Source organism: Mrakia frigida, assembly GCF_051309035.1.
Source record: "Mrakia frigida strain ATCC 22029 unplaced genomic scaffold BDY24scaffold_24, whole genome shotgun sequence".
In the NCBI taxonomy this organism is placed as follows: Eukaryota; Fungi; Basidiomycota; class Tremellomycetes; order Cystofilobasidiales; family Mrakiaceae; genus Mrakia; species Mrakia frigida.
The window spans coordinates 385,923-402,312 of NW_027481257.1; the positions used below are offsets into that span (position 1 = coordinate 385,923).

The window sequence follows — 16,390 nt, forward strand, 5'->3', positions numbered from 1 at the left end:
GGTTTGCCTCTGTGACTCCCCTTGGACTCCGTTGTTTTGCATTCTCGTCCATAGGTGACAGACCCTGTAAGGAATCAGGCTTGGATATCGCAGCGTTTTGAATCGGAACTTTGTGATCTATGAAGAAAGGCGCGGAGGAGTCGGTTGAGATCCTGTCGTCGACGCGACGTGTCTCCCTTTCGTTCAAGTATTAGGTCGCACGAGTCATCGTCGAGAGCGAGGTATCTAAGTTGCCAGACGAGCAAAGAGAAGAAAGGCGACGGATGGAGGGTATCTCGTAAGTAGAAAGAGGGAGCACAAGAGGAGAGGGCAAGAGAAAAACGAAACAAAAGGCTACGGACACGAAAAGCACCTCCCAGAACCTCAAAAGCATCTCCCTTCTCCTACAGCCTCTTGAGCCCTCGCTTCGCTCCAGCTTTGACGGCAGGCTTCGCTCCTCCAACGGCGGTCTTCTCAGCGACGACGGGCTTGGTGGGTCCGGAGCTTGACGAGGTTGCTGAGAATCCGGCGTTGGGTTGGGTATGGCTGTTGGACTGGAGAGGGAGGAGTGGCGAGGAGTGGGAGGATGAAGAGGGAGGGGGGGTTGAGGAGGCTGATTTGGTAGCGGTAGCGGTGGAAGTTGAGGTGGAGGGGACGAGGAACTCGGGAGGGGGGTTCTGTTTTGAAAGGAACGAGAAAGAACGTAAGAAAAGATGAGCTTGACTTGAGGAGCCAAGACGAGAGAGGTGAAGGGACGTACTCGAGGAGTCGCGTGAATGGAAGTGAAGAGACGAGCGTGCTTGCAGCTGAAGAGGGAAGAGAGAGAAGGAGAGGTCGAGGTCAGCTTCGACGAAGCTCGAAGTGAAGAACCGTTTCTGAAGACTCACTAGTCCTCGTAGGCCTCGAGGAGAAGCTTTCCAGCTTCCTCGTCAAGAGCAGACTCGGGGTTGGGGTAGATGAGAAGGCATCGGATGACCTGAAGAACAGAAATGAGGGAGGGAGAAGAGGTGGGAAGGGAAGGTTTCGGTCAGCTCCTCCTTCGGGATGTCGAGGGTTGAGGGTTGTTCGAGAGAGACGGCCGATGAGGTGAACTCACACTCAGAACATGGCTACGTCGAGAGAGAACGGAGAGGGTTGGGTGAGCTTCGAGGAGACAGAGGCGAAGCGAAAGGAGCGGGGGGAGGGAGGGAGGAAGGAAGGTCGAAGCTCACCTGATTCCAAACTCTGGCTTCCATCCCTTCTTCAAGGTGTCTACACAGATATCTCCCTGCTTCGAGACGTTAGGGTGGAAGATCTTGCTGGCGAAGGTGCCTGAGAGCGAAGAAAGGATCAAGGTCAGCTTTGGTTCGGCGAGGAGGAGCGAAGAACAAAGGGAAGGAAGGGAACGAACACTTGGGAGGTTGGGAAGGGTAGGTCGCTCCGAAGGCGAAACGAACACGGAAGTAGCCTCCAGCGTAGGGGGTTCCATCTGTGGGAGCAAGGAGGGGTCGAGTCAGTTGTTGGAAGCAAATAAAGGGAAGAGAACGGGGTGTGAGAAGAACAAAGGGAGGGGGGTGGAAGGGACGCGTCCGAGCTGACAGCAAAGACGAGCTCTTCCTTCCTGCCACAACGCCACAGCGAGACGGTCTCCGAGCTTCAGAGGTCGAAGGAAGCATCCTCAGACTCCCTTCTAGACTTCGACAACAGAAAACCTTCGTTTCGCTAGCTTCGAACCGCTCGAAATCAGCCTCCCCTCCCTCGTCCAACCTCCCAAAACAAATCAACTCCTCCCTTCCCTCTCCCCTCTTTCCTTCGCTCCTTCACACTCCCATCCATCTCCCGCATCTCCAACGAAACTCCAGAAAGACTCTCTAGACTCACCAGGCCCCTGGACCCAAGCTGTGAACTGGGAGATGTCCTCCTCGTCGACTACGACTCTGATTCCCTCAGGAGGATCAGCTCGAAGCTGGTTGAGCTCTTTAGCGATTCGTCGGATGGAGGAGGCAGGGATAGCGTCGGTCTGAAGGGGAAAGAAAGGGGAAATAAGAGGTCAGCTCAGCATGCGTGGGAGAGAGAAGGGAGGTGAGAAAGAGGAGTGACCATGTTTGGAAGGAGGTGAAGGGTGGGAGGGAAGAAGAGGAAACGGGAAGGGGGCTCTGATTTCAACTCAAAGGGAAAGAAGTTGGTGGACTTTCCATCAACACCCACTCGACTTGAAACTTCGAAGTTGAGCTTTGAAGAAAGAGGCAACAACGATATAGACATCTTCATTCAAGAGACAAGAGTTAAAAACGGAGGAGGATCTTGCAGCTTCCAAGAGGAGGCGAGAAGGTCGAAACCTCACCTCCCTCCTCGCTCTGTCCCTCCTTCTCCTGCTTCCTCGACCTCTCAGCCGCTCACGGAGGACACCTTATCAACGGAGCACCTCCTGATAGAAAAATCGCTGACCTTCAACCACATTGACCTCTTCTCTTCGTTACCTTCGATTTCTTCTCCCTCGTTCGTCTTCTACCAACCCATGCTCTTTCAGCCCTCGACTTCACTCTCCTTCACTCTTCCCGTCGGATCAACAACATCTCAATCTTTCTCTTCTCCTCGTCGTCAAGCTCTCCAGGCTCAGCTCAACATGTCCCCCTCAACCCTCAACCCTCGATCTCGAACGCCCTAGCTCCCTCCCTAAAGCCGCTCTCCTCCTCCTTTTGACCTCCCTCTCGCTGACCAACGCCTCTCCCATTCAGCTCCTCGGCGGCGACGCTCCTATGACTCCTCCTCTTCCCATCCAAGGTCTCCCTCCTCTCGTTCCCCTACCCTCGTCGCCAGCGCATCACTCCGGAGGAAGAGGTCTCCTCAAACCTCTCGGAGACGCGCTCCCCCTCCACGTCCTTAAGACGCGTTCATCGGGAACTCCTTCTTGGACGGGTTCTGCTTCCAAAGCTTCGATGATCCGACGCACGGGAGAGTCAAGTGAGTCGCTTCTTTAGTTCTCGTTCTCGTTCTCGTTCTCGTTCTCGTTCTCGTTCGTTTCGTTCCTTGTTGACCTCTCTATCCCCTTTCTCTTCCCCTTCCTCAGCTACGTCGACCAAACCACCACCGCCGCCGCCAACAACCTGACCTACTCCAACCCGAATACCTTCGTCATGCGAGCGGACTATCAGAAGGTCGTTCAGCCTGGGCAAAGAGGGAGGGATAGCATGAGGATTGCGTCCAAGAAGCTTTACAACGATGTGAGTCGCTCTTTCTCCTCCTCTCCACCTTTCCTTCTGGAGCTGACCTAGTCTATCCTGAATGCTTTTTTTGGGAGCAGGGAGGGATCTTCCTCGACCTCGCTCGTATGTTCGGTGAGTTGAGTCCGTACCTTTCTTCCCTTTCGTCCCTCTTTCCCCTTTCTTTTCCTCGTCTCCTCCCTCATCTCTGCGTCCCCTGACTGACCTTATCTTCTCTCCTACATATTTATTTGATGGAATCGCAGGCCTTCGAGAACGCCCTCTGGCAGATCAACTCGATGAGGACTTGCAACTAGATTGGATCGAAACGCTCGACGCGTCTCGTTTCTTTTCTTCTCTTCTTCTTGACTCGGACTCGATTTGACTGTATTTGTGTGTTAGACTTTTGCCTCGTTTGTTGTTGTTTTTCTGGGTGTTGATATCTCTTTCTCCCTCGTTCGTTCTCGTTGAGTTCGTCGTTGCCCTTGGTTTGGTTGACCTTTTGGACTTTTGCTCTCCGGTCCTTTCCTTTCGTTTACAATCCTGCCTAGCAACTTTGACGAAGAGGATCCAGACCTACTGGACGGATCCACGACGACATAGTTCTGATCAGAAGTAGGAGCGACTGTTGAATCCTCGAACGGAAGAAAGAGAGAAGAGAGAAACGCGTCGACGACCCGTCGTTCCGTCTCCTCCTCCTCTCCCCTCGTTCCTCCCCGATTTCGCTCCAGTTTTCACCTCAGTTCTTTCTTCGACGCAAGTCTCCTCTCATCCTCCCTCTATCAAACAACCCCGAACCCCCACTTCGACGTACGGACCCCCAAAATTTACTTTCCTCGTCGGCTTCCTCCCTCCCTCCCCTCATCCTTAAGCTGACTTCAAAATTCGAAAGCTCAACCTCAACCCACGACCCACCTTACTTCCCTCCTCTCCTCCCTTCCCTTCTTTCTTCTACAACAAGTTATGGCTCATAAACGTGAGTTCCTTTTCGTGTACGCTGTTATGCGAGGTGCTGCCTGAGCTGATATAGGGTTGTTCGTTTTGGGCGGTGGATTGAAACAGGTGCGAAACGATCCATTCGAGAGGCGAATCGACAGAAGGAGTGAGTGTTTCCCTTTGGATTCCTTTCTCGCTTTCTTTTTCTCTCTTCTCTTCTCTAGCGTACCATACTCATTTGAATGCGTCTCTAGAAGCTCCTTAACTGACTCTATCTTCTCTGTCTATCTTCCTCCCTCCTCCCTGTCCGTCCTCGCCCTCCTCCTCCTCCTTCACCTCCTCCTTTCGCCTCGCTTCGTTTCAGTGGAATCGACCGAGCTCCTTCTGGGAACGGGAACGAGAACCCCGCTGATTTCGAAAAGCTGCCCAAGAACGCGATGCGGGTGTTGATGAGTGCGCAGGTGAGGGAGGATTACAGGAAGAGGAAGAGAGAGGAGCAGGAGGGGACGACGAGTTCGGGAGCGGGAGCAGGGGGGAAGAAGAAGAAGGTGAGTTTGGGCTCGTGCGTGCGTTTGGTGGTTTTTTTAAGTGTAGAGGTGGGAGGAGTGAGATTGGTTTGAGCTGGGCTGTGGGAGATAAGATAAAAGAGCGCAGAGGAGGACGGAGGGAAGAATGAACGAAACCAAACGAATCCAAACATCGAGCTCAACGCTGACCCTCCCTCCTCTCCTTCCCTCCCTCGTCCCTCTCCCCGTCAGCCCACCACCACCTCCACCACCCCTTCCACCTCCTCCTCCTCCTCCAAACTCACTATCCTCCCCGGAGAATCCCTCCTCCACTTCAACCGACGAGTCGAAGACTCCCTCCGTTCCTCCGTCTCCGCCTCCACCAAAACAGCCCACGCCCACACCACCGACATCGCCCGTCAAGAACGAGAGGAACGAACCCAGAAGCACGACGATCGAGTAGCCAAGCAGCAAGCAGCGAAAGCGGAGAAGGAAGCCGCTTCGAGCAAGACGGGGATGCAAGGGGATTCGAAACCCACTCCCTCTACCGCTTCCACCAAACCCAAAGCCGTCGCTCTCACCCCTCTCGAACAAAAAACCCTCAAGAACAAGAAGTTGCTCCAAGAATTCATCCCCGCCGCTTCCTCGTCCGCCCCTAAACGACTCAACCTCAACGACGTCGGATCCGCTCCTCCCTCCCTCACGCTCCCTCGGTTCGCTTCCAAAGCGATCCAGAACAACGCTTCCAAGAAGAAGGACGCTGGCGAAGCAGGAGGGACGGCGGGTGCTGCGGCGGCGAGGATGGGTTTGAGTTTGGCTCAGCAGAGGATTCTGGAGGAGGAGAGGGAGAGGGTGATTTTGAGGTATCGGGAGTTGAAGGAGAGGAAAGGGTTGGGGTTCGGAGGGGGGGCTTTGGTGGAGGAGTAGTTAGATTTTTTGGTGGTGTGATGAGTGCTTTTTTGTCGCAGTTTTGGGTATGGGAAAGAGAGGGAGGGGGGAAGAGAGAGGGAGGGAGAGAGAGAGAGAGACGGCCTCCGATGCGCGTCGTCGTTCGTGGTCTCTCTCCCCTCCTTTCTCTTTTTTTTTTTGAGCGTTCCGCAAATTCTACTCAGTCGCAGAACCATCTCTTCGTTCGGACCTCTCTCGCACGGAGCAATCTCGGTACTCTACTCTCGCTCTCTTCGTTCCGTTTCGTCCCCTCTCCTGCTCTCTTTCCTCTCCTCTCTTCGTCGAGCAAACAATTACAGGATCAGATCGTATATGAGAAGCGAGAGACGTCAAAGAAAAAAAGGGGGTAGAGAGAAAGAGACTGAGTGGTTGGTAGGTTGGGCCGAAACGAGAACTAAGCAAAGGAAGAAAAGCGAGAGTGTTCGACGCGTCGAGAGAGGAGGAGAGAGAAGGGAATGAAGGCTAGACTACTCCGAATCCGACTCGTCTGCCTCGTCGAGCCACTGCGAACGAAAGCAACCCAACGAAGCAAAGTCAGCACGAATGCTCCTCTCCCACTCCCCGCCCTCTCATCGCTCAACTCCCAAAGACTCACCGTCAAAAACGCTCCCGCCGCCTTCCTGACCTTCTTGCTCGTCTCCTTGTCCGTGTACTTCTTGGACACGTGCGTCCCCCAGTTCTTGGCGACGTCCTCCTCGAGGATGTCCTCCTGGTAGTAGGCCATGAGGATCTTGGGGACGGCGGGGATGAGGGAAGGGTAGGTGAGCCCGACGAGCCGTTCGAGACCGCCGAGGAGGGCTTTTTGGTGCTTCTCGGAGGTGACCATCTGAGAGAAGAGGTCGGTGGGCAGGGAGGAAGAGGAGGGAGAGGGAAGGAAGGGGGAGGGAGGGTGGGTGGGGAGGAAGAGGGGAAGGGACGGGAGGGAGGAAGAGAGAGAAGAGAGGAACGGAGAAGTCAGTTCAGCTCTTCGAAAAAAGAAGACGAAGAGAGAGAGATAACGGTGAAACTCACAGCCTTGAGCAAGTTCGAGTAAGTCGGAATCTCCTTGACGACCTCCTCGGTGAACAACGCCTCACTGATCACCAAAACAGCCTTGTGCTTCTTCTCGATCCCCAACTCCTTGACCTTCGCCATCACCTTCTTCTCATCCAACCCCTCCTCCCTCGACTCCCCAATCCAAGCCTTCAACTGTCCGTAAGGCGAGTCCGCATCGTCGTCGTCGTCCCCGTCTCCCTCCCCCTCCTGTCCTCCAAGGATCAACGAGTTCTTCAACTGAGCACTCAAAGCCTTCTCCCTCGCCTTCACCGCCTCAGGAGACACGTCCACCGCCCAATCGTCGTCGTCGTCCGGTCGATCGGCAACGTCAGGGATCTCGCTCTCGTCGACCTCAGCGTTGGCCTGTCCGTCCGCTCCGTCCTCCGGTTCGGCAGGCGAGCTCTTGCCGTTGATGGCTTCGGCGTTGGCAGCGATGGACGAGTCGGCTCCGGTCTTGAGTCCCTTGATCTTCTTCTCGACGGGAGGAGGGTTCTTGATGATGTAGGTGGTGAGTTTGTGACGGAGGTCGACGGCGGATCGAGCTCCACAGGCTTTGCAGTCTCGGAAGACGTCGTCGGTCTTGGTGATGTTGTAGACGGTCTCGGGGTTCTTGCAGGCTCCGCAGAGGACGAACTGAAGGGTGGTGAGTGGGTGGGAGGGTGAGAAAGGGGAGAGAGAAGAAGGGAGAGGAGAGGAGGGGAGGAGGGAGAGAAGGAGAGCGACGGTCAGCTTCGACAGCTCCAGACAACGAGACAGCTTGAGAGAGAAATCTCAACGTACCTTGTCGATGAAAACATCCAACAAATCCCGGAGTCTCGCAGCGTCGTGAGCTCCACTGACGATGTATCGATCCGACTTCTCCTCGAGCTTGACCTGAGCTCCGAGCTCGATTCCGAAGAACTTGGTGGGGTCTGAGCAAACACCACGAACGAGACACCAACGTCAGCTCGTGTTTCCTTCCAAACGACCACGAAAGAAGGTGGAAGGAGAGTTCTCGAAGCTCACAAGAAGGAGGTCTGGCCAAAGCTCGAGCGATGTCGCTCATGTTAGGAACGACCGTCTTGATTCCATTCCCCTTTCCTTCGATCTTGGTGAGGAGGACGGGCATCCTAGAAGCGAACAAGTGAAATCATCCAATCAGCGAACTTGCTTGCGTAGTGGTGGAGAAGGAAGGAGAAGGAGAAGGAGAGAGTGAGCTCACTTGTATCGCTGATGAAAGGGAAACGAACGGATCGAAGAGAACGAACGGGAAAAGAGGTCAGCAACGCCGTTTTCTGACTGAGAAAGAGATAGAGCAGTGGAGACGCACGTAGAACTTGTCCTGTAGACATCACATCGAACGAAGGGAAACGAAGGTCAGCTCTCGTTCACTCCTTCAAGATCCAAACTTTTGGTTTCTCTCCCTTTGTCTTCCGTCCTTCCCTCCTCTCCCTCCCTTATTCCCTCAAGAAGAGATCGAACACTTACATCGACGTCTCGACGAATGTTAATGGAAGCCATGTTGAGTTAAGGTTGTTGTTGGGCTGCGGGTATTATCGCTGCAGCGAGACGAAAGGGAAGGAAGGGAAGGTCAGCTCGAGTGTGGAACGAACGACGAAGAGAAGGGAAGGAAGAGAGAGAGCTTACCAAAGAGTGATTGAAGGTATGAGATTTAGAGGACGAAGTATTCAGAAGGAGGGCGAAGGGCATCAACTGATGGATCTGAGGGAGGCGAGGAGGGTATAAGGCGACCGGGGAGGTGAGGTGGAAGGAAGAGAAGGGAGGAGAAGGGAGAAGGTGGGATGGATCGAAAGACAACGAGAAGAAACAAAGTCAGTAAGGAGAAATCTTCTCGAAGCAGCCTACACCTCTCCTCTACAGCTCTCCACCACGGAAGAGAGAGAGAAAGGAACGCGTCGCTCACCTGTTTCTTCAAGGGACTCGAGTCGGGTGGTTCGAACGGAAGGGAAGGTTGCAAGGCTCTTTGGAAGGCTGACGACGAGATCTTAGGAGCAAAAGAAAGGAGGATTCCGGAAGATCCTCGAGGGTAAGAGAGGTGAGGGGGGAAGAGAGCTGGGTTGGAGCTTCAAGGATTGGATGGGTGGGTGGAGAGGTGGGAAGGTCGAAGTTGGGTGGCGAAAGCGAGCGAAGGGGCGAGGCTGGTCTCGCTTTCGAAAGGGAGGCCGTTTTTTTTTTTTGGTTCCGAGTGTGGCAGTTTTCTTCTTGAGAGAAACAGAGGGAGGGAGATGGATATCTACAGAGATGAAAGGTTGGTGGTGTTGATAAATAGGACGGAAGAGAAAAGAGAGGACGTGAGGACGAGAGGAAAAAGAACGGACGCGCGTGAAGGAGGAGCGCGAAAAACAGAATCGAGAGACCTGATAGACAACGAAAGAAAGGAAGGGATAGAGAGACAAACAGATCCAAGAGCAGAGTACAGACAGAAGACACCGATAAGGACGTAAAACGAACGCGAAACCTCAAAACAACAGACCGAAACGGCGACGCCCTCCCTCGCCTCAACCCCTCCCGTGTACAAACTCATCTCCAAACCTCATCTCCCCCTCCATCGGACTCTGCACCCCCTCCATCGCTCCATCCCCACCCATCCTAATCCCCAACCCGAACCCTCCTCCAGGCATCGAGAACCCGCTGTACTCCTCCTGCCAGGCAAACGCGTTCTGATCCATCACGGGCGTGGGAGGAGGAAGAAGTTGAGCGGGAGGGTGGTAGTACTGGTTGGTGTTGATGCTGGTGGGAGAATGGTTGACGACAGCTCCATCGAACGAGTGCGTTCGAAGCAAACTGGGAGCGGCTCCGTTGTAGAGGGGCGAAGCGAGTTGTTGGACTCGAGAGGGGGGACGACGAGCGATTCGAGGAGGTTGGGGTTGAGCGAGGTACTGGGTCGAGCCGGAGGTGGAAGTGGAAATGGGAGGTGCGGAGTGGGTTCGTTGGATGGGGAGGGAGGAGAGTTGATCGTTTGGAGGAGGTGGAGGAGGAGCGTCGTGGTAGAACTCGGTTTGACGAAGGGATTGGGTTGGAGGAGGAGCGTAGGGGTCCAAAGCGGGAGAGTAGGGTGATTGAGAGTAAGGGGAGAACTGCTGAGGGTATTGATGATGAGGAGGAGGAGGGGGAGCTCCGTATTGAGAAGGGTAGGGCGAGTCGGCCGAGGACGAGGAGGAGGAGTAGTGGCTGGGAGACGCGTCGACATGGCAGGAGGAGGGATGGAGTTGAGAGTTGTTGGGGTAGTAGGGAGAGGGTTGGAACTGATGAGGAGGTTGGAGGTAAGGAGTGACCGAAGCCTGAGGTTGCTGGTAGTCGTAGACCTGGTGAGGGTGGTTCGACTGGCCGAAAGGTTGACGATCCGGTTGAGGTCGAGACGAGGAGGAGGAAGTCGACGACGTCGAGTTTCTCCTAGGCATGTTCTCCTGATCGACGACCATCGACTTCTGGGTCTTCATCTGAGCCTTGGTCTTCTTCTCCTGCTGGGATCCCTCCAAAGTCATAGCCGACGCTGTCCTCTTCCTCGAGCTCGACGACGCGACCGATCCGTCCTCCGACTCGACGGGTTGAAGTCCGATCTTCTTCTTCATCGACGGCTTCTTCTCCGCCATCTTCCCTCGACGGTCCTCCAACCCTACTCCATTCCCGTCTCCTTCAAACAACCAAGCCAAGTTCCCTTCCCCAAAGCCGGACGACGTCTTCCGTTCGAGGTTGGAGTTGTCGACGGGAGGACTGAGAACCGACGCGATTTCGACTGGTGCGACGGCAGCGGGAGATTCGACGATCCTCGAGAGGTCGATAGGGAGACCGGATACCTCCATTCGAGCGATCTTGTAGATTTGACGGAGGAGGGGAGCCTTGTTGGCGCTGATGAGGGCTCCGACGGAAGCTGTTGCGAGTTCGAGTCGTTGGATCGAGAGGGAGGGTTCACGAAGAAGGGAGAGGAGGAAGAGAGATCGATCTAGAGAGGGTGAACGAGTCAGTTGAGGGTTACAGAGAGAGGACAGAACGCTCGGGAAGACTCACCGTCGTCGGAGAGGTCCTTGGGGTCCTTGTACGTCTGAAAGGAAAGAAGAGAGTTTGTGTCAGCTCAACGCGTTCAACGTACGAGGATACTGGAGAGAGGAATATGAACTTACAACCCCGATAGGCCAGAAGGACGGAGGATTTGATCCGTCTCGGTAGGAGTGCTTCGTCGCAGCGGACCACGATTTGGAGACGGTCTTCGAGGTGGGACGTCCGAGAGTGTTGAGACGGTCGAGGAGGAACTCGGTGACGGCTGGATCGATGTTTCGATGGGAGTTGATGGGAGTAGGAGTGTAGACGGCAGGCGAAGAGGTAGAGGAGCTGGCGGTAGCGGCTGGAGTTGGGAGGGAGGAGGAGGAGGCGTTCGAGCTCGCGAGTTGAGCCCTGGTGTTGACCCTTCCCTTGAACGCTCCTACGTTGCCTACAGCAGCGATAGCAGCTCCCAAAGCCGAGGGAACGGGTTCTTGCTCATCCTCGTCGCTTCCAAACCCATCCTCTTCGTCCTCCCCCTCCTGCTCGTCGCCCATTCCATCCATCGACGCCGTTCCCCCTCCTCCCTTCCCGCCGCTCCCCGTCAGATCCTTCTCCCTGATCTCCCTCCCCCTCTTGGCCATCTCGACGCATTCCTGCCTAAGCTCTGGAGTGAACATCCTGTCGACTCCAGCCTGGAGGAACTCGGACGCGAAGAGGGAGAAGGTTCCTTGAGGAGAAACCCACGCGACGAGGAACGAGGATCCGTTGATGAAGGAGGCTTTGGAGAGCGCTTTGAGGGTGATGGCTTGTTTAGCTTTGTGATGTCGGTTCATAGATCGAATGTCGAGGTAGGGCTCTTCTCGAGGAACTGGTGAGAGGGGACGAGGGAGTGAGAATGGGACGGGAAGGCAAGGAGAACGAGGGAGGGAGGGAGGGAAGGATGATCAGCTCGATGAAACGAAGGACTCGATACCTCCTCTCTAGCAGCTCGAGCTCAGCTCAGTAGCAAGAGAGTCAGTAGCAAGAGAGAGAGAGAGAAGCGTAGGAGCTTACCGATTCGAGTCATTTTGAGAGTCTAGGTGACGGTTGAGACGGGAGGGAGGAAGGTGAAAGGAAGGAAGGGAGGGGAAAGAGGGCAGAGTTGAGGTTTGGACCAGTCCGTTCGCCTGTTCTGGCTGTTGGTTCTTAGAGAAGAGAAGAGTTGTTCTGAAGTTCGAAAGGAGTGTGATGTAAAGGAGAGTGAAGGGTGAAAGGAGCGAGAGGGGAGGCGGGCGTTGATGGGGGTTGGGGAAGAACGGAAGGAGAGCGTTCCTTTCTTTCCTCTGTTGACCTTTTCCCAATCGCGTCGTCTTCGTCGATCGCTCCCTTTCGTGCCAAACGCTCCGATCCATTTTATTAGACTAGCGAGAGAAAGAAAACAGAGGGCGGAACAGTAAACACGAGAAACAACATAGATGGGCTGAGAGAAGTGAGAAGTCAGAGAAATTGTAAGGGCGAAAGATGGAACGTTCTAAAACCTGAACCGTGCTCGTTCCGCGAGGAGGCCTTCCCTCTCATCTAGTCTCCCCGCCTTCGACGCAGCAGCTACTCCAGCCTGAGGAGAAAGTGGAAGAGGAGACGGTCAGCTATCTGCTGGAGAAGATGAGAAGATTTTCTGAGAGGGTACTCACGTCGAAATTGACTGAAGCTTGGTCGAACTGACCCAGCGTCGCTTGAAGGCCGGCAACGAATCCGTACTCTTCTGCTGTCCGAACGACGAGAGGATGAGCAGTAGCGAAGGCTTCGACCATCATAGAACAAGCTGAGTGGGTGTCGGTCTGCGAAAGAAAGGGAAGAAACGAAGTCAGGCCCTCCGTTGAACGACGAAAAAAAAGAAGAGGAGGAGACGCACCTTCGCCTTCGTCTGAGCCAACAACAACGCAATCGCCGACTTCAGAGGCCTCATCTCCTTCCCAAGATCCTCCACTTCTTCAGCCCATCCTCCAGTAGCCAAAGCGTCCCTCCCAACGTCGCCAGCGAGCTTGAAGGCAGCCTCCATCTCCCTCGAACCCTCCTCCTTCGTGCTCCCCTCCTCCGCACTCTCCCTCAAGCAGTATCCCCAGAGAGCTCTCGCCCAAGGTTCTCCTCCAGGTCCGAAGGAGACTGCTTTGGCGAGGAAAACGGAAGCCCGAACCTAAAAAGAAGAAGGGAGAAGGGTGTGAAAGTCAGCTCGACTTTGAGGAAGACGCGTCGGAGAGCGGATGAACGAAGACGACTCACAGGTTCACTCAAAGCGAGATAAGCATAGCCGACGAGCAGATACGGGATGTCGAGTAGGGAGGGAAGAGGCGACGAAGGAGTTGGGTTGTGGACCGGAGTGTAGGTGGCCTTGGAGTCTCGAGAGGTTTGAGGGCTGGCGTCGTAGTCTGGCGGAGGGAGGTTGACGAGGTTGGCCGCTGCTGCTGCATCACGGAAAGCTTCCGTCGACCGACCGAAGGAGGTGTGGATGATGGAACGAATCGCAACGGCGACGGCGTTCTTTCCATCTCGAGACAGAGCGGACTCGACGGCGGAGAGGGCGAGAGGGAAGGATCGCATCTCGAGGTGGATCAAGGCGAGGAGGTGTTGGATTGGAAGAGTAGGGGAGAGTTTGAGGGCGAGAAGAAGGTCGGCGAGAGCACCTGCATGTTCGAAAAGAGATGGTTAGCATCGAGAAAGCGAGGAGCAAGGGTTCGGGAAACGAACCCTTCAAGTGTCGAAGCCTCCATCGAATCAACGCTCGACGAACCAGGATCCCAGTGTCCTCCTCTCCCTCCTGCCACGCGATAACGTCCGAGAGACGACGAAGTACATCGACGATGTCTGAGAAGAAAGCCTTGTCGCAGGTGGATATCGACTCGACGAGGTAGCTAGCTCTCCTGGCGAGGAACTCGTCGCGTCGTTCGGGGAACCTGAGCGGAAGAAATCGAGGAATCAGTTTCCAGATCGAGGACTGGGAAGGTCGAGGATTAGACTAACCTCTGGAAAATGGCTGAACGAAGCTGGACGACATCTCCGAGGATCCGGAGCGGTACTCCAGGTCGAAGAGGGTGTTCCGGTCGGTTCGTGATGATCTGAAGACGATGAAAAACGAAGGTCAGTGCTGAGCTCGAACGAAGAGAAGAGAGAGAGAAAACCAACCGTCCACCGATCGTGAATGTATCCGTCCGATGCTAAGCAAGGATCTACGAGCTCCAGTTTCGATATCGGATCCACAGGTTGAAACGAGATCCCGTCTCCCTCCCCAGCCTCGATGTAACCCTTCTTGTCGTCTGTCCAACCTCCATGAGCTCCACCCATCAATCCAACACCCATTCCTGGAGCTCCTACAAGTCCTCCCCCGCCTCCTGGCGAGTTGAGCGGGTTGGGAGAGGTGAGAAGAGCTGTCGAGTAGGAGATGGACGAGTTGTCGCTGCGATGAGAACGAGCGGAGGAGTCCATGTTCGTCTGCAGCGACGGAGGATTCTGAGGCGGGAGTGGGTAGAAAGACGGGAAAGGAGCTGAGGATCCGTTGGCAGCACCTCCACCGAGAATCCGTTGTTGAGTAGCCGAACGTTCCTCCTTTTCCTGCTGAGTGAGTCGAGCGGTTTCGAGAGCGTCGATGAGGGATTGGATAGCTGGGAACGAGAAATTAGGCGTTGAAAGATAAGTTAGCAAAGGGAGGATGGTTTATCTTCGGGAGAGGAAGAGCGGGTCTCACTCTTCTCAGCTGAAAGGAGAGCGGAAGGGAAGAGAGTCAGCGAGCGTCGACGAGATCGAAACGACGGAAAGAACGAACCTTCGCCACCTCCGTAGCCGTCTGGGATACCAGCTTGAGGCTTGAGAGCAATCTCCTCGACTCGTAAACGTTGGATCGTCTGAGCAATGGTCTGAGAGTTGGCTTGAGCGACGATGCGCTGCAAGGAGTAAGAAGCGAAGGGCGGGACGAGTCAGTTCTCGTTCCTACACTCTTTCGAGGCGTCAAAAACTGACCTTGATCATCCCAGGTAAATCGGCTTCAAGTCCTTCGATCTGCCTCGAGATCTGCATCCCGATATGACGCGTATCCTGGACGGCTTCGAAGAGGGCGACGGCGAGCTTCGACGTGAAGGCTACGAGAGAAAGAGAGGAGGAAGTCAACCTCTGTCGAGACTGAAGAAGCGGACGAGTCGAACCTCACCTTTGGTGAGTCTCTCGTCGAGATCCTTCAGAGCCTTCGCAGAACGGTCGGCGGGCCAGATGTGAGCGATGTTCCTGCGAGACATGAGACGAACTCGAATCAGCGAGGGAAGTGGACAACTCTGCGAGAAAAGAGGACGAGACTGACTGTTGATTCTCCTCCATCCAAAAAGCAGCCTTGTCGAAGTCTCTAGATATCGACTCGAGAGCTCGACTCTCTTGACCAGTGAGCTCCAGCTCTCGAGCTACGAGCCTTGAGACGTGGCCGCTCAGGTTGGCGACGAAGACGTCCATGACCCGAATCAGGTACTGATCTGGAGTGGCAAAAGTAAGAAGAGAACAGAAGATGAGTTCGCGTCACTCCTCGGAAGGGAGGGCGGGAAGAAAGAGGTCGCGAGGGGGGGAAAGAGCGAGTCGTCTCGACTCCGACCGCGACCGTCCTTCGTTGCTCCTCTTCGCCTCTTCGCCTCCTTTCCGAAGCAACATCTCACAACCCGCACAGGGAACTCACCTTGATTCGTCCTCCTAAACATCTGCCTCAAGTTCGACGAGAAACCCAGCAACCTCTGAGCACTCCCCATAGCTCCTCCTGCACTCCCGATTGTCGTGACTCGCGTCAACGATGCTCCTCCCACCTGCTGCTGAGACTGAGGTTGAGGGAAGTTGTATCCCGACGAAGAAGAAGAAGGGGCTGGAGTCGATCCTCCTGGAGGGCTGAACGACGGTCCTGCAAAAGCGTTGACCTGCTCGTAGGTCGTCGCTGGGTACTGTCTCGGAGGGGGAGCAGATGGAGGCTGTCCTCCTCCGTACCCCATCTGAGGAGAAGCCTGGGTGTATCCTCCTGGGTGTTGCTGTTGCTGTTGAGCTGGAGGAGGTCTTCTCTGATCTTGAAGAGGAACGGGAGGAGGGGAGGGGAAGGGAGCGGGTTGGTAGTGGGAGGAGGTCGAAGGAGGAGCTGAATGACCTTGAGCTTGAGCTTGAGCGAGAGGAGCGTCCTGTCTATCGAAGGAGGAGAGTGGTCGAGCGAACATGTTGGGATTGGGTTGAGTTGGAGCTTGCATGAGAGCTGGTTTCGGAGGGCCATGGTAGGAGAGTGGACGCTGATTTTGAGGAGGAGGGAGCTGCTGTTGAGCTGGGCCCGAGGGGCCTCGAGCTGACCCGTTGTAGCCTCCTGGGTTCGGACTGAGCTGCTGATGCTGCTGAGGAGGTTGGAGAGAGCGATACTGCTGGCTTGGAGGAGGTTGCTGGGAGTAGTGGGAGATGGAAGAAGGAGCGAGGGAGGTAGAGGAGGAAGCGGTGGTCGAAACCGATACGATGGACGCCGAATCCGCCACTAGACGCTCCTTCTCACGACGACGCACTCGATTGGGATCCTTCTTGGAAGTAGATTGAGGGACCGACATGATGGGGAGGAGGGTCGAAGAGGGAAGGCAGGAGGGAGGGAGAAAGTCGAGAGGGAAGGACCTTCGAAAGCTGAGGAGGAGGAGGAGGAGGAGGAGGAGAGGAGGGAGGAGGAAAGAGGGTCGATGAGATAGAGGCCGTAGATACGAGTGATTGAATAGATCGGACAGATGTTGGGATCCAATTCTCGAGATGGCTGATATAGATTCTGAGGTGAGAGGTCGAAGTAGTTGAGAGGGAGAAAGG

General features: G+C 55.1%; 6 protein-coding genes across 6 annotated transcripts; 2 read left to right on the plus strand and 4 right to left on the minus strand.

Annotated features, from left to right (window-relative positions):
* Nucleotides 1-117: 117 nt before the first annotated feature.
* BDY24DRAFT_395792 (ubiquitin-conjugating enzyme/RWD-like protein) lies at nucleotides 118-2,081 on the minus strand. Its single transcript, XM_076641353.1, has 8 exons — nucleotides 2,059-2,081; nucleotides 1,840-1,978; nucleotides 1,370-1,447; nucleotides 1,191-1,290; nucleotides 1,076-1,088; nucleotides 867-955; nucleotides 740-785; nucleotides 118-656 (listed from the first exon to the last, which is right to left on the minus strand). Exons 1-8 carry the CDS (start codon nucleotides 2,059-2,061, stop codon nucleotides 384-386), a joined length of 741 nt encoding a protein of 246 aa, XP_076494876.1. The 5' UTR covers nucleotides 2,062-2,081; the 3' UTR covers nucleotides 118-383.
* Nucleotides 2,082-2,717: 636 nt separating this feature from the next.
* On the plus strand, nucleotides 2,718-3,478 carry BDY24DRAFT_416933 (uncharacterized protein; the record flags this gene model as incomplete). Its single annotated transcript, XM_076643642.1, has 4 exons — nucleotides 2,718-2,742; nucleotides 2,847-2,922; nucleotides 3,029-3,182; nucleotides 3,428-3,478. The coding sequence occupies 4 exons, from the start codon at nucleotides 2,718-2,720 to the stop codon at nucleotides 3,476-3,478; spliced, it is 306 nt and encodes a 101-aa protein (XP_076494877.1).
* Nucleotides 3,479-3,998: 520 nt separating this feature from the next.
* Nucleotides 3,999-5,908, plus strand: BDY24DRAFT_395793 (uncharacterized protein). The gene is made up of 4 exons (XM_076641354.1): nucleotides 3,999-4,137; nucleotides 4,224-4,263; nucleotides 4,462-4,645; nucleotides 4,856-5,908. Exons 1-4 carry the CDS (start codon nucleotides 4,125-4,127, stop codon nucleotides 5,528-5,530), a joined length of 912 nt encoding a protein of 303 aa, XP_076494878.1. The 5' UTR covers nucleotides 3,999-4,124; the 3' UTR covers nucleotides 5,531-5,908.
* TIF5 (translation initiation factor eIF5) lies at nucleotides 5,845-8,512 on the minus strand. The gene is made up of 9 exons (XM_076641355.1): nucleotides 8,213-8,512; nucleotides 8,054-8,124; nucleotides 7,896-7,907; nucleotides 7,788-7,795; nucleotides 7,592-7,695; nucleotides 7,367-7,497; nucleotides 6,563-7,219; nucleotides 6,147-6,377; nucleotides 5,845-6,054 (listed from the first exon to the last, which is right to left on the minus strand). Exons 2-9 carry the CDS (start codon nucleotides 8,084-8,086, stop codon nucleotides 6,019-6,021), a joined length of 1,212 nt encoding a protein of 403 aa, XP_076494879.1. The 5' UTR covers nucleotides 8,087-8,124; nucleotides 8,213-8,512; the 3' UTR covers nucleotides 5,845-6,018.
* A 178-nt stretch (nucleotides 8,513-8,690) lies between these two features.
* BDY24DRAFT_443049 (uncharacterized protein) lies at nucleotides 8,691-11,850 on the minus strand. Its single transcript, XM_076644733.1, has 4 exons — nucleotides 11,621-11,850; nucleotides 10,708-11,435; nucleotides 10,595-10,628; nucleotides 8,691-10,529 (listed from the first exon to the last, which is right to left on the minus strand). Exons 1-4 carry the CDS (start codon nucleotides 11,631-11,633, stop codon nucleotides 9,085-9,087), a joined length of 2,220 nt encoding a protein of 739 aa, XP_076494880.1. The 5' UTR covers nucleotides 11,634-11,850; the 3' UTR covers nucleotides 8,691-9,084.
* Nucleotides 11,838-16,366, minus strand: BDY24DRAFT_395805 (uncharacterized protein). The gene is made up of 13 exons (XM_076641356.1): nucleotides 15,255-16,366; nucleotides 14,892-15,057; nucleotides 14,745-14,818; nucleotides 14,558-14,676; nucleotides 14,364-14,481; nucleotides 14,286-14,294; nucleotides 13,727-14,202; nucleotides 13,565-13,659; nucleotides 13,292-13,497; nucleotides 12,827-13,227; nucleotides 12,459-12,740; nucleotides 12,238-12,384; nucleotides 11,838-12,161 (listed from the first exon to the last, which is right to left on the minus strand). The coding sequence occupies exons 1-13, from the start codon at nucleotides 16,144-16,146 to the stop codon at nucleotides 12,078-12,080; spliced, it is 3,069 nt and encodes a 1,022-aa protein (XP_076494881.1). The 5' UTR covers nucleotides 16,147-16,366; the 3' UTR covers nucleotides 11,838-12,077.
* Nucleotides 16,367-16,390: the final 24 nt, after the last annotated feature.

What these genes read in the sequence shown, in the direction of transcription:
- BDY24DRAFT_443049 (XM_076644733.1), bottom strand. An exon ending in CCTTCTGGCCTATCGGGGTT is followed by an intron (nt 10,629 to 10,707) that starts GTAAGTTCATAT and finishes CTTTCCTTTCAG; the next exon opens with ACGTACAAGGACCCCAAGGA. An exon ending in CAAGGACCTCTCCGACGACG is followed by an intron (nt 10,530 to 10,594) that starts GTGAGTCTTCCC and finishes CACCCTCTCTAG; the next exon opens with ATCGATCTCTCTTCCTCCTC.
- BDY24DRAFT_395792 (XM_076641353.1), bottom strand. An exon ending in AGCTTGGGTCCAGGGGCCTG is followed by an intron (nt 1,448 to 1,839) that starts GTGAGTCTAGAG and finishes TTGCTCCCACAG; the next exon opens with ATGGAACCCCCTACGCTGGA. An exon ending in CCATTCACGCGACTCCTCGA is followed by an intron (nt 657 to 739) that starts GTACGTCCCTTC and finishes CTTTCAAAACAG; the next exon opens with AACCCCCCTCCCGAGTTCCT.
- BDY24DRAFT_395805 (XM_076641356.1), bottom strand. Translation starts at nt 16,146, where the DNA reads ATGTCGGTCCCTCAATCTACTTCCAAGAAGGATCCCAATCGAGTGCGT. An exon ending in GTTTAGGAGGACGAATCAAG is followed by an intron (nt 15,058 to 15,254) that starts GTGAGTTCCCTG and finishes TTGCCACTCCAG; the next exon opens with ATCAGTACCTGATTCGGGTC. An exon ending in TGGATGGAGGAGAATCAACA is followed by an intron (nt 14,819 to 14,891) that starts GTCAGTCTCGTC and finishes CATGTCTCGCAG; the next exon opens with GAACATCGCTCACATCTGGC.
- BDY24DRAFT_395793 (XM_076641354.1), top strand. An exon ending in GAGGCGAATCGACAGAAGGA is followed by an intron (nt 4,264 to 4,461) that starts GTGAGTGTTTCC and finishes GCTTCGTTTCAG; the next exon opens with TGGAATCGACCGAGCTCCTT. An exon ending in CAGGGGGGAAGAAGAAGAAG is followed by an intron (nt 4,646 to 4,855) that starts GTGAGTTTGGGC and finishes TCTCCCCGTCAG; the next exon opens with CCCACCACCACCTCCACCAC.
- TIF5 (XM_076641355.1), bottom strand. Translation starts at nt 8,086, where the DNA reads ATGGCTTCCATTAACATTCGTCGAGACGTCGAT. An exon ending in ACTCGAACTTGCTCAAGGCT is followed by an intron (nt 6,378 to 6,562) that starts GTGAGTTTCACC and finishes CTCTTCTCTCAG; the next exon opens with ATGGTCACCTCCGAGAAGCA. An exon ending in CGGCGGGAGCGTTTTTGACG is followed by an intron (nt 6,055 to 6,146) that starts GTGAGTCTTTGG and finishes TTTCGTTCGCAG; the next exon opens with TGGCTCGACGAGGCAGACGA.